This window comes from Parus major, chromosome 15 (genome assembly GCF_001522545.3).
Source record: "Parus major isolate Abel chromosome 15, Parus_major1.1, whole genome shotgun sequence".
Taxonomy (NCBI): Eukaryota; Metazoa; Chordata; class Aves; order Passeriformes; family Paridae; genus Parus; species Parus major.
Window position 1 is genome coordinate 280,302 of NC_031784.1, and position 11,748 is coordinate 292,049.

An 11,748-nucleotide genomic window follows, 5' to 3' on the forward strand; every position below is an offset into this window, starting at 1 on the left:
TGCAGGAGGCACGGGATGGAGCAGTGATTCAGTGCAGGAGGCACGGGATGGAGCAGTGATTCAATGCAGGAGCATTGGCTGAGCAGGCTCGCTGTGATCGATGGCTCTGCCCCAGCAGAGCTGTCCTCATGCACCAGGGAAGGCTTTCTGGGCATGGCCACCCAAGGAAGGAACAGATCTGCACTAAAGCTCCCTTTTCAGTTTCATGTGCAGGGCTTTGTGATGCATTAAAAAATGCAGCTGGAACTGACACAGCAGCTGACATGACTGACTGACTGTGCTGAGGTTTTCCTGAAGCCCTGTTTTGCTCCCCTTCACTGCAGCTGCTGCCATTTTCCCAATCTTCAGTCATTAATTTAAGTAAACAGAAAACATTTTTTTAAAATAAAGAACTGTTTTACTATTTCACTGAGTTTAAGGGATGAAGAAAATAATAAAATGAAAGAAAGAATAGGGTAAAAAGCTACGAAATATTTCTAATTTTGCTGTAATTGCTTTCTCCATGGATGATTATGATAGCTATCACTCTCGGTTCACTGAGTGCTGAAGTGCACAGTTTATAAAAAAGACAGAGATTTTTCCAACTCATTGGACCATTTCAGAGTAAGCAGTGAGAATGTATTTAATAAGAGTTGGTCTTGGCAGTTTATTCAAGAAAAGTAAATGAAACTCTCTCTTCTGGAGAGCAGAATGCAGAAGTGAACTGGCTGGGAAATCCCAGGGGATTGGCTAAACGTGGTGCCTTTGCTTCTAAACTAAAACCACTATTCCTGCAGAACATAGACAAGCTGGGCATTCCTTCCTCTGCTGCAATTAATATCCATCAGTGCCAAACAGATCTTTGAGAGTTCTTTGTGCTATACTTGAACCCCTGCAGTCGAGGGAACTCAGGCAGTCAAATTATTACCTGTGCTAAAGGCAATCAGGGAAGAGTTGTCCCCATGGGGAAAGAAATGTGCACATTTCTAACACTGTCACATTGGGGATCTTTTCTCACTGTACCAGAGAAGTCACTTTGCATGCAAAAAACAACGAGACTTTGAAAGGTGAGGCAAGAAGCAAAAAAACTTATTTAGGCCCTCATAGTCAATGAATGTGCTGAGTGGAGTTAAGTCTTTAGATGCAGCAAAAATAAGTAAGGAAAAGAGTTCAAATGGTTCATAACTCAGAAATGTAATCATGTGCCTTTTCAAGCACATGAGCAATTCCATTAAACTAATCTGCTTTAATTGCATTAAGCTTAGAGAGGCTACTCATATGCTTAAACTCAAATATATGATTAGTTATGTCCCTGAAAACAGAATGGAGAATTCAAACAAATCCTGCATGTATGCATTTAAATGTTTCAAGGTATTAGATTTAGCATTCTATAAACTAAAACATTTAAATTAGCTTTCTGGCAGAAAATCTGTTCCCTGGATGCAAAACATTCTCATTAAGCCACAACTGAATTATTGCTCAGAATTATTTTGCTGAGAGTCAATAGCTAATCCTCTGATAAAAGGCTCAAGAATAATCAATCACAACTAAAGGAAAAGATCATATTCTGTATATTTGTTCAATATGCTTCAAAAACAATACAAAAAGCATGTTCTTAAGTAAATTCAAGTAATAAATAGATGATAATAATTCTTTGCTCAGCTCTTTCCAGTAAACTGCTCCTGCAGAATTAAAGTTTCAGACACTAAAAAAGTAGCTATTTTCACACACGTAGGAAAATTACTACAGTGACCAAATATTTACTGTTCAGACTGTCACAGGAGTCTACTATGCTTTAATTAGTGTCTATGGTCAAAAACTGTTTAATTGTCTTCATTTAGCCTTAAATTACTGGGTATTTTGCAGTTCATGTATCATAAAAGCTTAGTCTTTTATGTTGCTTGTTAAATTCATTTTAGGGGCACTATTTTTATTTACTTTATTTTTATTCACTTTAAGCAAAAAAAGATGAGCACACCAGTGGCAGTGAAGGCAGAACAAGATGTTCAGCAGGATGTTCTTCTCTGTGACAAGCAACATCTGAACCTGAAGAGATCGATAAGCCAATAACTGCACTTTGTTCTGGGGGAAATGTGAATATGGGGAAGATGATTAATAAATTAATTTTATGACACTAAAAGGAATTTTGTTCACAACTTCCTTTTCTGTTTTGGCTTTTAAACCTGAAGTTTGTCAGATGCTGCCTTCCGAGCAGAGCACTGGCTCACGCTGTGCATGTTCTGCAGTCACGTTTGAGTCAGCATTTGAGAGGACCTGTTGCCATATGGAAAATCAGGAACAATTACTCTAAATAATTACATCAGTTTACTGCTGTTTGTTGCCAAGAGAAACAAGCCTTGTTGGTAATATCCACTTGCATTGCCAAGCAACTTAATTTTTCAGAAATTAAACATGCTCCGGCACTAAGCACTTCTCTAGCAATAAACACCCTTTCTAGCTGATACCATCATGGCCCAAAACACGTCCTTGTTCTCAGATTTCCTGAGGTGATCTCTGCTCAGTTATGGGCTGAGTCCCACACCTGGCTGGAGCCATGCAGGGGTGGTGTCTGAGCACACCTGGGATTTCCTCTGCCTCTGGGGAGAAATCAGAGCTTTTTGGGCAAGATGAACATTTTACAGACATCAGCTGCAGCAGGAGCCATTTCTGCACGCCAGGGTGCAGTGGATGTGGTGTCAGCTTTGCTGAGCTCAGGAGCTGAGAGGAGAGAGCCAGGCAGGTCCTCTCCCATCCAGGCTCCAGCAGCAAAGGAATTTAGTCCTTGTCAGGGTGTTTAAAACCTGCTTTGGCAGCAGAGCCTGGCCAGAAGGGAGCCTGAGGAGGAGCTGTCCCCTGAACCCCGCAGGCCGCGGTTTCCAGGCCGCAGCAGCTGCCCGGGCTGGAAGCAACGTCCACAGGAGTGAGGCCACCCTGCCAGGCTGATGTGAGAGCTGGCCTGAGCCACCAAGGACAGAGGTGGCACTGGCAGCTCCTCGTGCTCCTGCCCCAGCCTCTGGCCATGGCTGCAGGCCCTCAGCTCGCTGCCGCTGCCCAGGAGCTGCCATGGTTCAGCTGCTGCACACAGAGCTCGCTGTCCCATCGTGCTGGCCGCTTACATTTCATCCCAGCTTGAGGAGACAGCTCTGGCTTCCCTCTTTTTTACTGCCCCAAGTTTATTGGGCTGAGCAGGTTCCACAGCTCCTTGCCCTGCAGCTCTCATTTTCTGCTTTGGCTTTCTGACACCACAGGCACAGCTCTAACAGAGCCATTTTTGCTCGCGGCCCACTCGGCTGCTGCAAACAGCCTCGACACGGTGCCAAAGCTTTCCTGCCTCACCAAACCACACCATGCTGCTTTAATCCAGCTCTGGGATTGTGACAAGGGCTCGAGAAATTCTTCCTAACACGGCCCAGTTTTGCCCACAGTGAATATCAGTGAGGTGCAGCACTCACGGATGCCTGGCAGCCCCTTTGTTTGAGGCTCACAGGTCACAAAGCGCTCCACAGCCTTCCTCCCCAAGCCAGCTGAACTTGTTGATTCAAAAACTACCTTGCAGTCCTTCCTCACAAAAACTATAGAGCCTTTCTGCTTCTCTGGTTTCTCTGTGTTTGTCACTGATTCCTTTTGCTGTGCTTATCCACCCTCCTGGCTGAACAACCTGCAATCAGCACCCAGGACCCCAGAACGAAAAACTCCCCGTGCACCTGGCAGATCAGAACCCTGCTCCGCTTTGTTCTCTTATTTTTTGGAAGATACACGGAAGGGTTTCACATTAGACATATAAACCTTAAAGAGGATGCTACAAAGGCCTTATAATTATCTTTTTTTCCAGTAGACCGGTTACTTTCTCCATAACATCCTCTGTACATAAACCTCTAATTCATCATCCCTCACTGCTATGCTAAATCAGGGTATAAACACTTCCCAAGATCTGATATGAACATTTATTTATGCTCTTCCCATTTCAAACTTCCTTTGAGGATCCATTTCTGTAATGATATCTACAGAAGAACTATTCTCTATGTTCTGTTTAACTTCTATTGTATTTTGTTGACTGAATTTAGTTCTGTGAGGAAAGCTGTTCTATCACAGCATATTTCCACTTACTAACTTAATGGTTTGAGTTCTCAGATGCATCAGCCCTCTAATAATCACTTTTTCCCCTGTTGTAACTTTTGTTAGGTCAAATCCTGAAACTGTGAAGTGAAAATGACGTGGCACCTCTTAGCCAGGGTAGCTGGAGACGTCTCATTTTCAGTACAGTTACACCATTCCAAATCTACAGCTGATAATATTTGGGCTAAGAACATCTACTCCTCATTAAAGGCACTACCTCTTATTCCTAGACCAATCATTCATAAAATTATTTACTTATGTGCACACACACCGTTTTTTTTTATAAAAGAAGTGTTAATGTGCAGGGTACAGTGTGTATTGAATCAATTCCTTGCAGTAAGTAGAAGTATCTCTTAAGTGTATGTGCTCCATATCCAAGTACATGGAACAGTTTCTGAGCTCCTTTGGACCTATGGAGTTGTGTCTTTGTCTTTGAACTTCCAATAGTACATAAAAATTGGCATTGACAATATACAGTTATTTGCTTCCTGAGTTTCTGTATTTCCTTTGTATTTCTGAATGTCACAGGAGCTCAGCCAAACCTGAAAGTCATTTTAATTCCCAGGCTTCTCATTTCACTACAGTGTAATTATCTTATAGATTTTTGTGTAGACTTATTTACTGTTTTTCTGTTGGATAAGTGTACAATAACTAAACTAACTTCAATTAGGTAACTGTCGCCAATATTTAAAATGAATGGCATTTTCAAAATTACACAAGTAATCCAAGCATAAAAATTATTCTTTATGATACCATTTCAGAACAGTGACACCAAATCCTTATCATACAATAACCTGTGCCTCAGAAACATTAAATACAAGCCATCAGCACATTTCTATTCTATCTAAGTTCCATATTCTTTTATTTATATACAGTGTCATTTCTCTATTTGGACTAAAGCATCTTTAGGAGACACAAATTCAACATCTTAATTTAGCCTCGATATATTAAATTATCTTCTTAGCTACACTCATGTAATCTCTATATATAATTTCAGAAATCAGAATTTGTCCTTGTATATTCAGAGGTAGCTTTGTGTCTGCCTTACATTTTCCCCTCCAGACTTGCCAGTGCTATTTTAAAATGATTAACTCTCAGAGGCCAGCACCCCAAGAGGCTCAAGGCACTATAACATAAAGATCTGCTGGAATTTAGGCACACATTTAAATCCAGTGTAAGTCTGTGTGCCTTGCAGTGTCAAGAGAGCCTAAAAGATAAGCATATGCCTAAATATTATACTGAGCTGGGGCTAGAAACAAGGCCTGTCCTTAGAAGGAGCAGAAGAGCTGCAATAAGCCAGTACAGATTAATGAAGCTCTGTGAAATTCAGCTTTTGACTACAGCAGGAAGAGGAAAGTCTCCATTAATGAAAGGGAAAATAATGAATCAGCAAGTGCTGGAGACTGTAATAGGCAGGGAAGCACTTCAGCTCCTGCTGAAGCACAGGTTTCACCCTGTGCAGCATTCAGCTTTATTTAAATATGATTTATTTTAGTGGTGAACTGGCTGCATTCGAGTGGAGGATACCTTTAACAGTATTTGCTTTTTACTGAAGAGGAATGATGTCAGTGTAACATTGCCCTGTGAGATTGCTGTTATCATTCAATGAGAGAAACTTACTTGAAGGCATTAGCATCTCCATGGACCTTGTAGTTGTCTGCACTGATTCTGGAGATGACTCTTGTGACAGCAATGAGAATGCCAATATTGACCTGGAGGAGGAAAAGGAGGAACAAGGCTCAGTCAGGAAAGCAAGCTGTGGCTGAGGTGCAGGATGCCCTGGAGGGTGCTGTACAATCACAACAGGAAACAGAAGCTTTCTGTGTTGTCTTTGCTTGGCAAAAGAGGTTTGCAGGGTTGGACTGGTGCAGTTTGCCCGGTGCCAATGATTTCCACCCCCACACTGGGAAGCTGTTGCTGTTTCCTCCAGGAGCACCCTTGGCTGCCCAGGAGAAGCCTGGGTCTGTGCATTGCCTCGCAGCCAAGGTGCTCAGGATCCCCAGGACACAAATAAATAAATATTTATAAATAAACGTGGCTGTAAATAAATACCCTGCCAACCAACAAATGACAGAAAGCTCCTGCAGGAACTTCCTCAGCCAGGGCACGTGGCTGCATTCCCTTTGGATTTGTGCTCCACGTGCACACACTTCAGAGAGCACCTTTCCTGCCACACCTCAGGGTGTGCAGCTCCTGCTTCTTACCAAAGCCTGCTTACAGTTTAGCTACACCACTACTTTAAAGGAGAAATGAGAAAAATATGTTAAATCTGAACTCTTCTCTTCAAAGGCTCCACTCTTTTTGATGTCAGGTCCAGCAGAAACATCAATAAAATGAAAAGAATTCCCAACAGAAAAGTAGGAAATCTTGAAAAGACCAAGACTGAAAATGTTCAACAAAAGAAAGTTTGTGCTGGAGTCACAGGTGAAGGAAGAGGGAAATCTTAAAGGAAATGTGGCAAAGACTGTCTTGCTGTGCAGAGACCTTGGGTTTAAAGGGAAAAAAAAGGTAGACAATGGGAAGGTGAAAGATATATTTTCCCCTTCCTGTCCAAAGTTGCACAAAGCATCAAGAACAAGGGCAGAACAAAACTATCCTGAAGTACAGAACAAAAAGAAAGAGAAGACTTCAAAAAAGTACTGTTCCTCAGTTAAAACTCAATAATCATCCTCTGCTTTGACATAAATATTCTAACTGAGGATAAGAGGGTAAATTAAAGATGTTTAAATTTTATTATAATGATTTCCTTGGGTTTTTTTTCAAATCTTCTGATCCCTTTTTGAAATTTAGGTTTCTAAGGGCAGATCATCATCTGCTGTAGAATCAGAGCGTATCTGTAATAGTTTGTTTTTGCCATGGCTCTTGAGTTTATTCAAAGGATGCCCCGTGGAACTGCCAGCTCCTCAATAACAAGTGTACTTGTTGTTCAATCAGCTTTACAGAGATAAGAGGTGAAATTCAATGGTCCTGGGATCACTTTCCCTATTTCTACCAAATCATATTTTGTAAATAACTTCTATAAATGCTTTGAGGTGGTAATGAGCATTTTTGAGAAAACCATTTCTGTGCTATACCCAGAGCCCTGCACACTCTCACCCGACCTGGACCACCAGGAAAATAACAATTTACAGGGAAACAAAAGAGGGGCCTTGCCCCTGCAGCCCAGTATCTCCTCCTCATCCCTGCACACAGATGCTTTCCAGAGAGTTCCCTCAGCTCTGCCCTATCTGTGGAAGCACAGCGAGGCAGCAGATGGCTGCTAACAAACAAAGCCTTCTGCCACAAGTTTTAATGTCTGCTGTCAGAAATTCAGGTGCTTTTCAAGTCGGGATTTTTTTCCACTGAAGACACGTCCCAGGGCAACTTGGGCTGGGTTTGGTTTGGATTGCAAATTAATTGCAAGGATTTTTTGTGAAACTGCTTTAAGAGGATGATATAGAGCTTGTGTGCTGTGTGCTGTGGATTTAATCTTAAAACCCTGAGATGTAGGTAGAAGCCAAAAGACCTTACATCTAGAAGGAACTCTTTCCTTCATCACATCCCTTGCCTCAAACCCCAGGGAAAGAGCATATTTGGCATGGGATTCTATAGAGGGCTGGGAGGTTCTGTGAGTTACTGCCTAGAAAAGATGTGTGAGTGTTTCCCCAGTCACACTCCCTGCACCTCATTCTGCTTTAGGCTCCGTGGGGTCTGGGCTGCCTGTGGGGCTGGGGCAGGATAAAAGGGGATGGGGTCTGCCTTGTCTCTGGGGAGTGGCAGTTGAAAGGAACAATCCCCATTTCCCTCACAGCATAATCCTTTTTCTTGGCAGAGACACTGTGGATCCAACTAGTCAAAAACTGCTTTTCGAGAAGTATTTTCTCAGACTTAAATGCTAGTTTATGCAACTGGTGGCTAATTTGTACTGAAAGAACACAGGCACACATGCACAGTGTTTAGCCCTGTTATTTCCCTAGGGGCACGAACACATTTTTCAGCTGGAATATCCAATGCCCAGAGAGGTAATTTGTCAGCTCACTCGCTGCTATTCTGGGCAGAGCTGGGCTTGGACTATTTAACAAATTGCTCTACGAGCATCAGCCTTGTGAGCTCACTCTTTCTGAAAGTATTTGTATCCCTACAAGAACATGATCTGAGCTGCACAAATGTTATCTATCATGAGTCAGAGCCAGACAGTTCAGCTCTCTCTGCCAAGCAGCTGCACATCCAAGTTGTTGGAGGCTGTGCTTGCTCAGGTGAGTGAGCATTTCACTACCTGGTGTGTTCTGGTCACCACCACCCTTGGGCAGCAGCCTGGAGAGGTTTGGTGTTACTGACTGCACCTCATTTCCTCCTCTGGTGCTGAACAATGGCCAGAAAGCAAGTGCTAACGTGAGGAGGGGACATATGAATATCAGATTGTTTTAACTGACCTCCAATCATCAATATCTACATTCCTTTGAATTTAAACTCACGTGCAGAAGTTCAGAGTGTACCTTCTGCTTGCCAAATAGTTACAGAGGTAACTGTATAACACTAGTTATATATATATATATATAGCTATATATATAACATATATGGATATATATATATGGATATATATGGATATATTCCTTCCTTTGGCTTGTGAGCAGGATTTGTGGGGGTTTTCTGTGTGATGAAATCTGGGCAAGTTTCTCTGTGCTATTTTTTTAATGTCCATGCCTCTGAAAATCTACATAAAGCTTGAAATGTAACCTGGTTTCACGGATCAGTGACTCTATTGCATCTTCAGGCTTTCAATCTGACACCACGGCCTGCAGAAAACACTGTAGGTTACCTGGTCAATAAAAGCATCAGAGGCAGAGCTGAGGAGGTGCTGCTCTCACACAGGTCTCTGCAAGCACTCCTGACTCCTGGAGTAATCGCTGTGGTGTAGCTACAACTGACTGATTTAATGTGTGAGCATCGTGAGCTGCTGTGCAGTGTTCGTGTGCCAGCGCTGGAGCTGTGACCCTGCTCCCTCCCCTGGAAAGGGGCAGCTCATTAGAGCTGGCACAGGGGCTGTGACAGCCCCTGAGCCCAGAAAAGTCACCTGAACAGCCCTGAGCAGCCAACCTGAGCCCAGAAAACTGACCTGAACAGCCCTGAGCAGCCAACCTGAGCCCAGAAAACTGACCTGAACATCCCTGCCCTGCCCAACCTGTGCCCTACAAACTCACCTGAACAGCCCTGAGCAGCCAACCTGAGCCCAGAAAAGTCACCTGAACAGCCCTGAGCAGCCAACCTGAGTCCTACAAACTCACCTGAACATCCCTGCCCTGCCTGAGCCCTGCAAACCAAGACCCAGGGGACAAAATCAGGTTTGTGAAGGACAGGGGTGTGGGGCAGACTGGTGCCTCCCCCAGCCCCTGAAGGGTGACAATCACACCCTGTTCCAACACAGCCCTGCTGCTGCCTCTGCTCTGGTCACCACCTCCCCTGGGGACACTCCACAGCTTCAAGAGCTGCGGGGTGGAATTGGGGTTTCATCTTTCACCGGTGTGTGTGAAACACAAACTGCTCCTTGGGGCTGTTTCTGGGAACTGCCAAACTCCCAGGAGCACTTGGTATCACATAGCAGGGCTGTCCCACTGTTTTATGTCTTTGAATAATGAAATTAACAGTGTGAGAATTAATATTCATGAACTAATGCACGCCCATGCACAACACAAAAGCTGGGAGCAGGAATGAAGGATTTCTGGAGCGTTCAGGAGTGCTGTTTCTCTGGGCTGGCACAAGGTGTGACCCCAGGCCCTGAGCCAGTCCTGCAGCGTGGCTGGCACGGAGGAGCTGCTGTGGTTGTACCTACCAGAATTACAAACATCGCTGGTGCCACAAAAGCCCAGATTGCTCCGTTCTCCAGAGAGAGCCAGCAGCTGCAGGGGAAGATCAGAGTTGGTTTGGAGGAAACACACAGTCATTTCATTAGTTATGATACTAATTTAAAAACACCCCAACCTCTAAAACAACTAAGAGAGAGTGCAAAAGGACTGATGAATTTTGAGAGTGAGAGAGGGAATGGCACATCAGGAAAAAGCTCCTTTTCCCCTCACACTCCTGGTGGATTTGTCACACAGTGACACCTCTCTGCCCCAGCCCACCTCCACAGGAGTGCAGAGATGGGGAGGGAGGTGTTTTGTTTGCAGTTTGTTGTGCTGGTATCCTCGGCCACAGGCAGGCATTGCAGCTCTGGAGCACTGTGAAATGTCTCATTGGAGTGAATTTGTCTCTCTGCAGCCAGAGACAAAACAAAGCCCTCCCTGCCTCTCCTGGTGGGGAAGGGGCTGGCAAACACAGTCAGCCTCACAGACCCTTCTTCCAGCCCTGAAGAGATGAACAGTTTACTGTGCACTTATTTAGGATTAAATCCTATGGTGTTCTTTCAGAAAAATTTGCTCTTCTTTTCATAAATTAGAAAGGAAATTAATTTTCAAAGTTTTGGACATTATCCATTCCAGATTTCAGGTGTGCAGCTGCAGTTTTCTTCAGAAGATTGAACATCTTTAATCAACAATTACTCTCATCTCAGTGCAGATTTTCTCCCCCTGGGCAGGGAGCTCACTGAGGAGCTCTTCAGTGAAAAGCAGGAAAAACATCTCAGGAGCTCTTTGTGCATCATCTCTGTGAAAACCAGGCTTGGGGCCTCTATGTTTAACAAAACATCCACACAAGTCATCCTTTAGCATCCTGCTCCCCAGGAGGATCCTGCAGCACCACAGCCCAGTTCACACATTTACAAATTTCCTCCACACCGGATTTTCATCCTTCCTGCCCCTGCAGGGAGGGTTTTTCATACTCACTTGCCACTTTCTCCATAGCTGTCCAGGGATGACATTGCAGAAATGACACAGATCAGCAGTGGGCAGCCTGCAGGAAGGCAGATGCAGTATTAAGAATAAAAGTACATCTTCCAGTAAGCCCTGCAAGTTCTGCTAAATTTTCTATAAACAGAACAGCTCAGAGTCATTTTCAAATTAAGTCTAACTTGACATCCAACGTGTTTTAATCAACTGATGTCAGACAAACAAAATGACTTTTTAATAGAGTACTAGTTAAACTGTTAAACTGAATTAGTGCCAATTCCTTGGGATCACAGTCCTCTTTAAGCCTGGCTTTGGTTTATGGGCTCTCTGCCTCTTGCTGCCCAAGCAGTGACAATGTGAAGAAATGTCAGCCTCATTTTAAACACTTTCCCTCAGGGAAATGCATTTTTGCACAAGAATTCAGAGCATCTTAGACAGGAGAGCAGAGTTTCTCTCAGGGTGCATGAAGAGCAGGTGAGAGGACAAGAGTGGTGACATTTGGTTATCCAGAGCATCACACCCAGCAGCAAGAGACAGAAGCAAACTCAGAGCGTCCCAGGTGCCCACTCAAGGCTGATTTTAACATAAATACATCATAGGTCTGCAAGATTATTACACAGTAACAGCTCTGCTCCTGATCCACAGGAATTACACACAGACAGCTCTGCTCCTGATCCACAGGAATTACACACAGACAGTTCTGCTCCTGGTGACACAGGAATTACACACAGACAGCTCTGCTCCTGGTGACACAGGAATTACACACAGACAGCTCTGCTCCTGGTGACACAGGAATTACACACAGACAATTCTGCTCCTGGTGACACAGGAATTACACACAGACAGTTCT

At 43.9% G+C, this 11,748-nt stretch overlaps 1 protein-coding gene across 2 annotated transcripts in view; it reads right to left on the reverse strand.

Moving 5' to 3' along the window:
- ADGRD1 (adhesion G protein-coupled receptor D1) overlaps nucleotides 1-11,748 on the reverse strand; it is a 118,847-nt gene that overhangs the window by 21,270 nt on the left and 85,829 nt on the right. For both annotated transcript variants that reach the window (XM_015644390.1, XM_019008401.1), the window contains 3 exons: nucleotides 10,896-10,962; nucleotides 9,905-9,971; nucleotides 5,716-5,807 (listed from right to left, as the gene is read on the reverse strand). In XM_015644390.1, coding sequence (XP_015499876.1) covers nucleotides 5,716-5,807; nucleotides 9,905-9,971; nucleotides 10,896-10,962 — 226 coding nt within the window. The remainder of the gene's footprint in view (nucleotides 1-5,715; nucleotides 5,808-9,904; nucleotides 9,972-10,895; nucleotides 10,963-11,748) is intronic.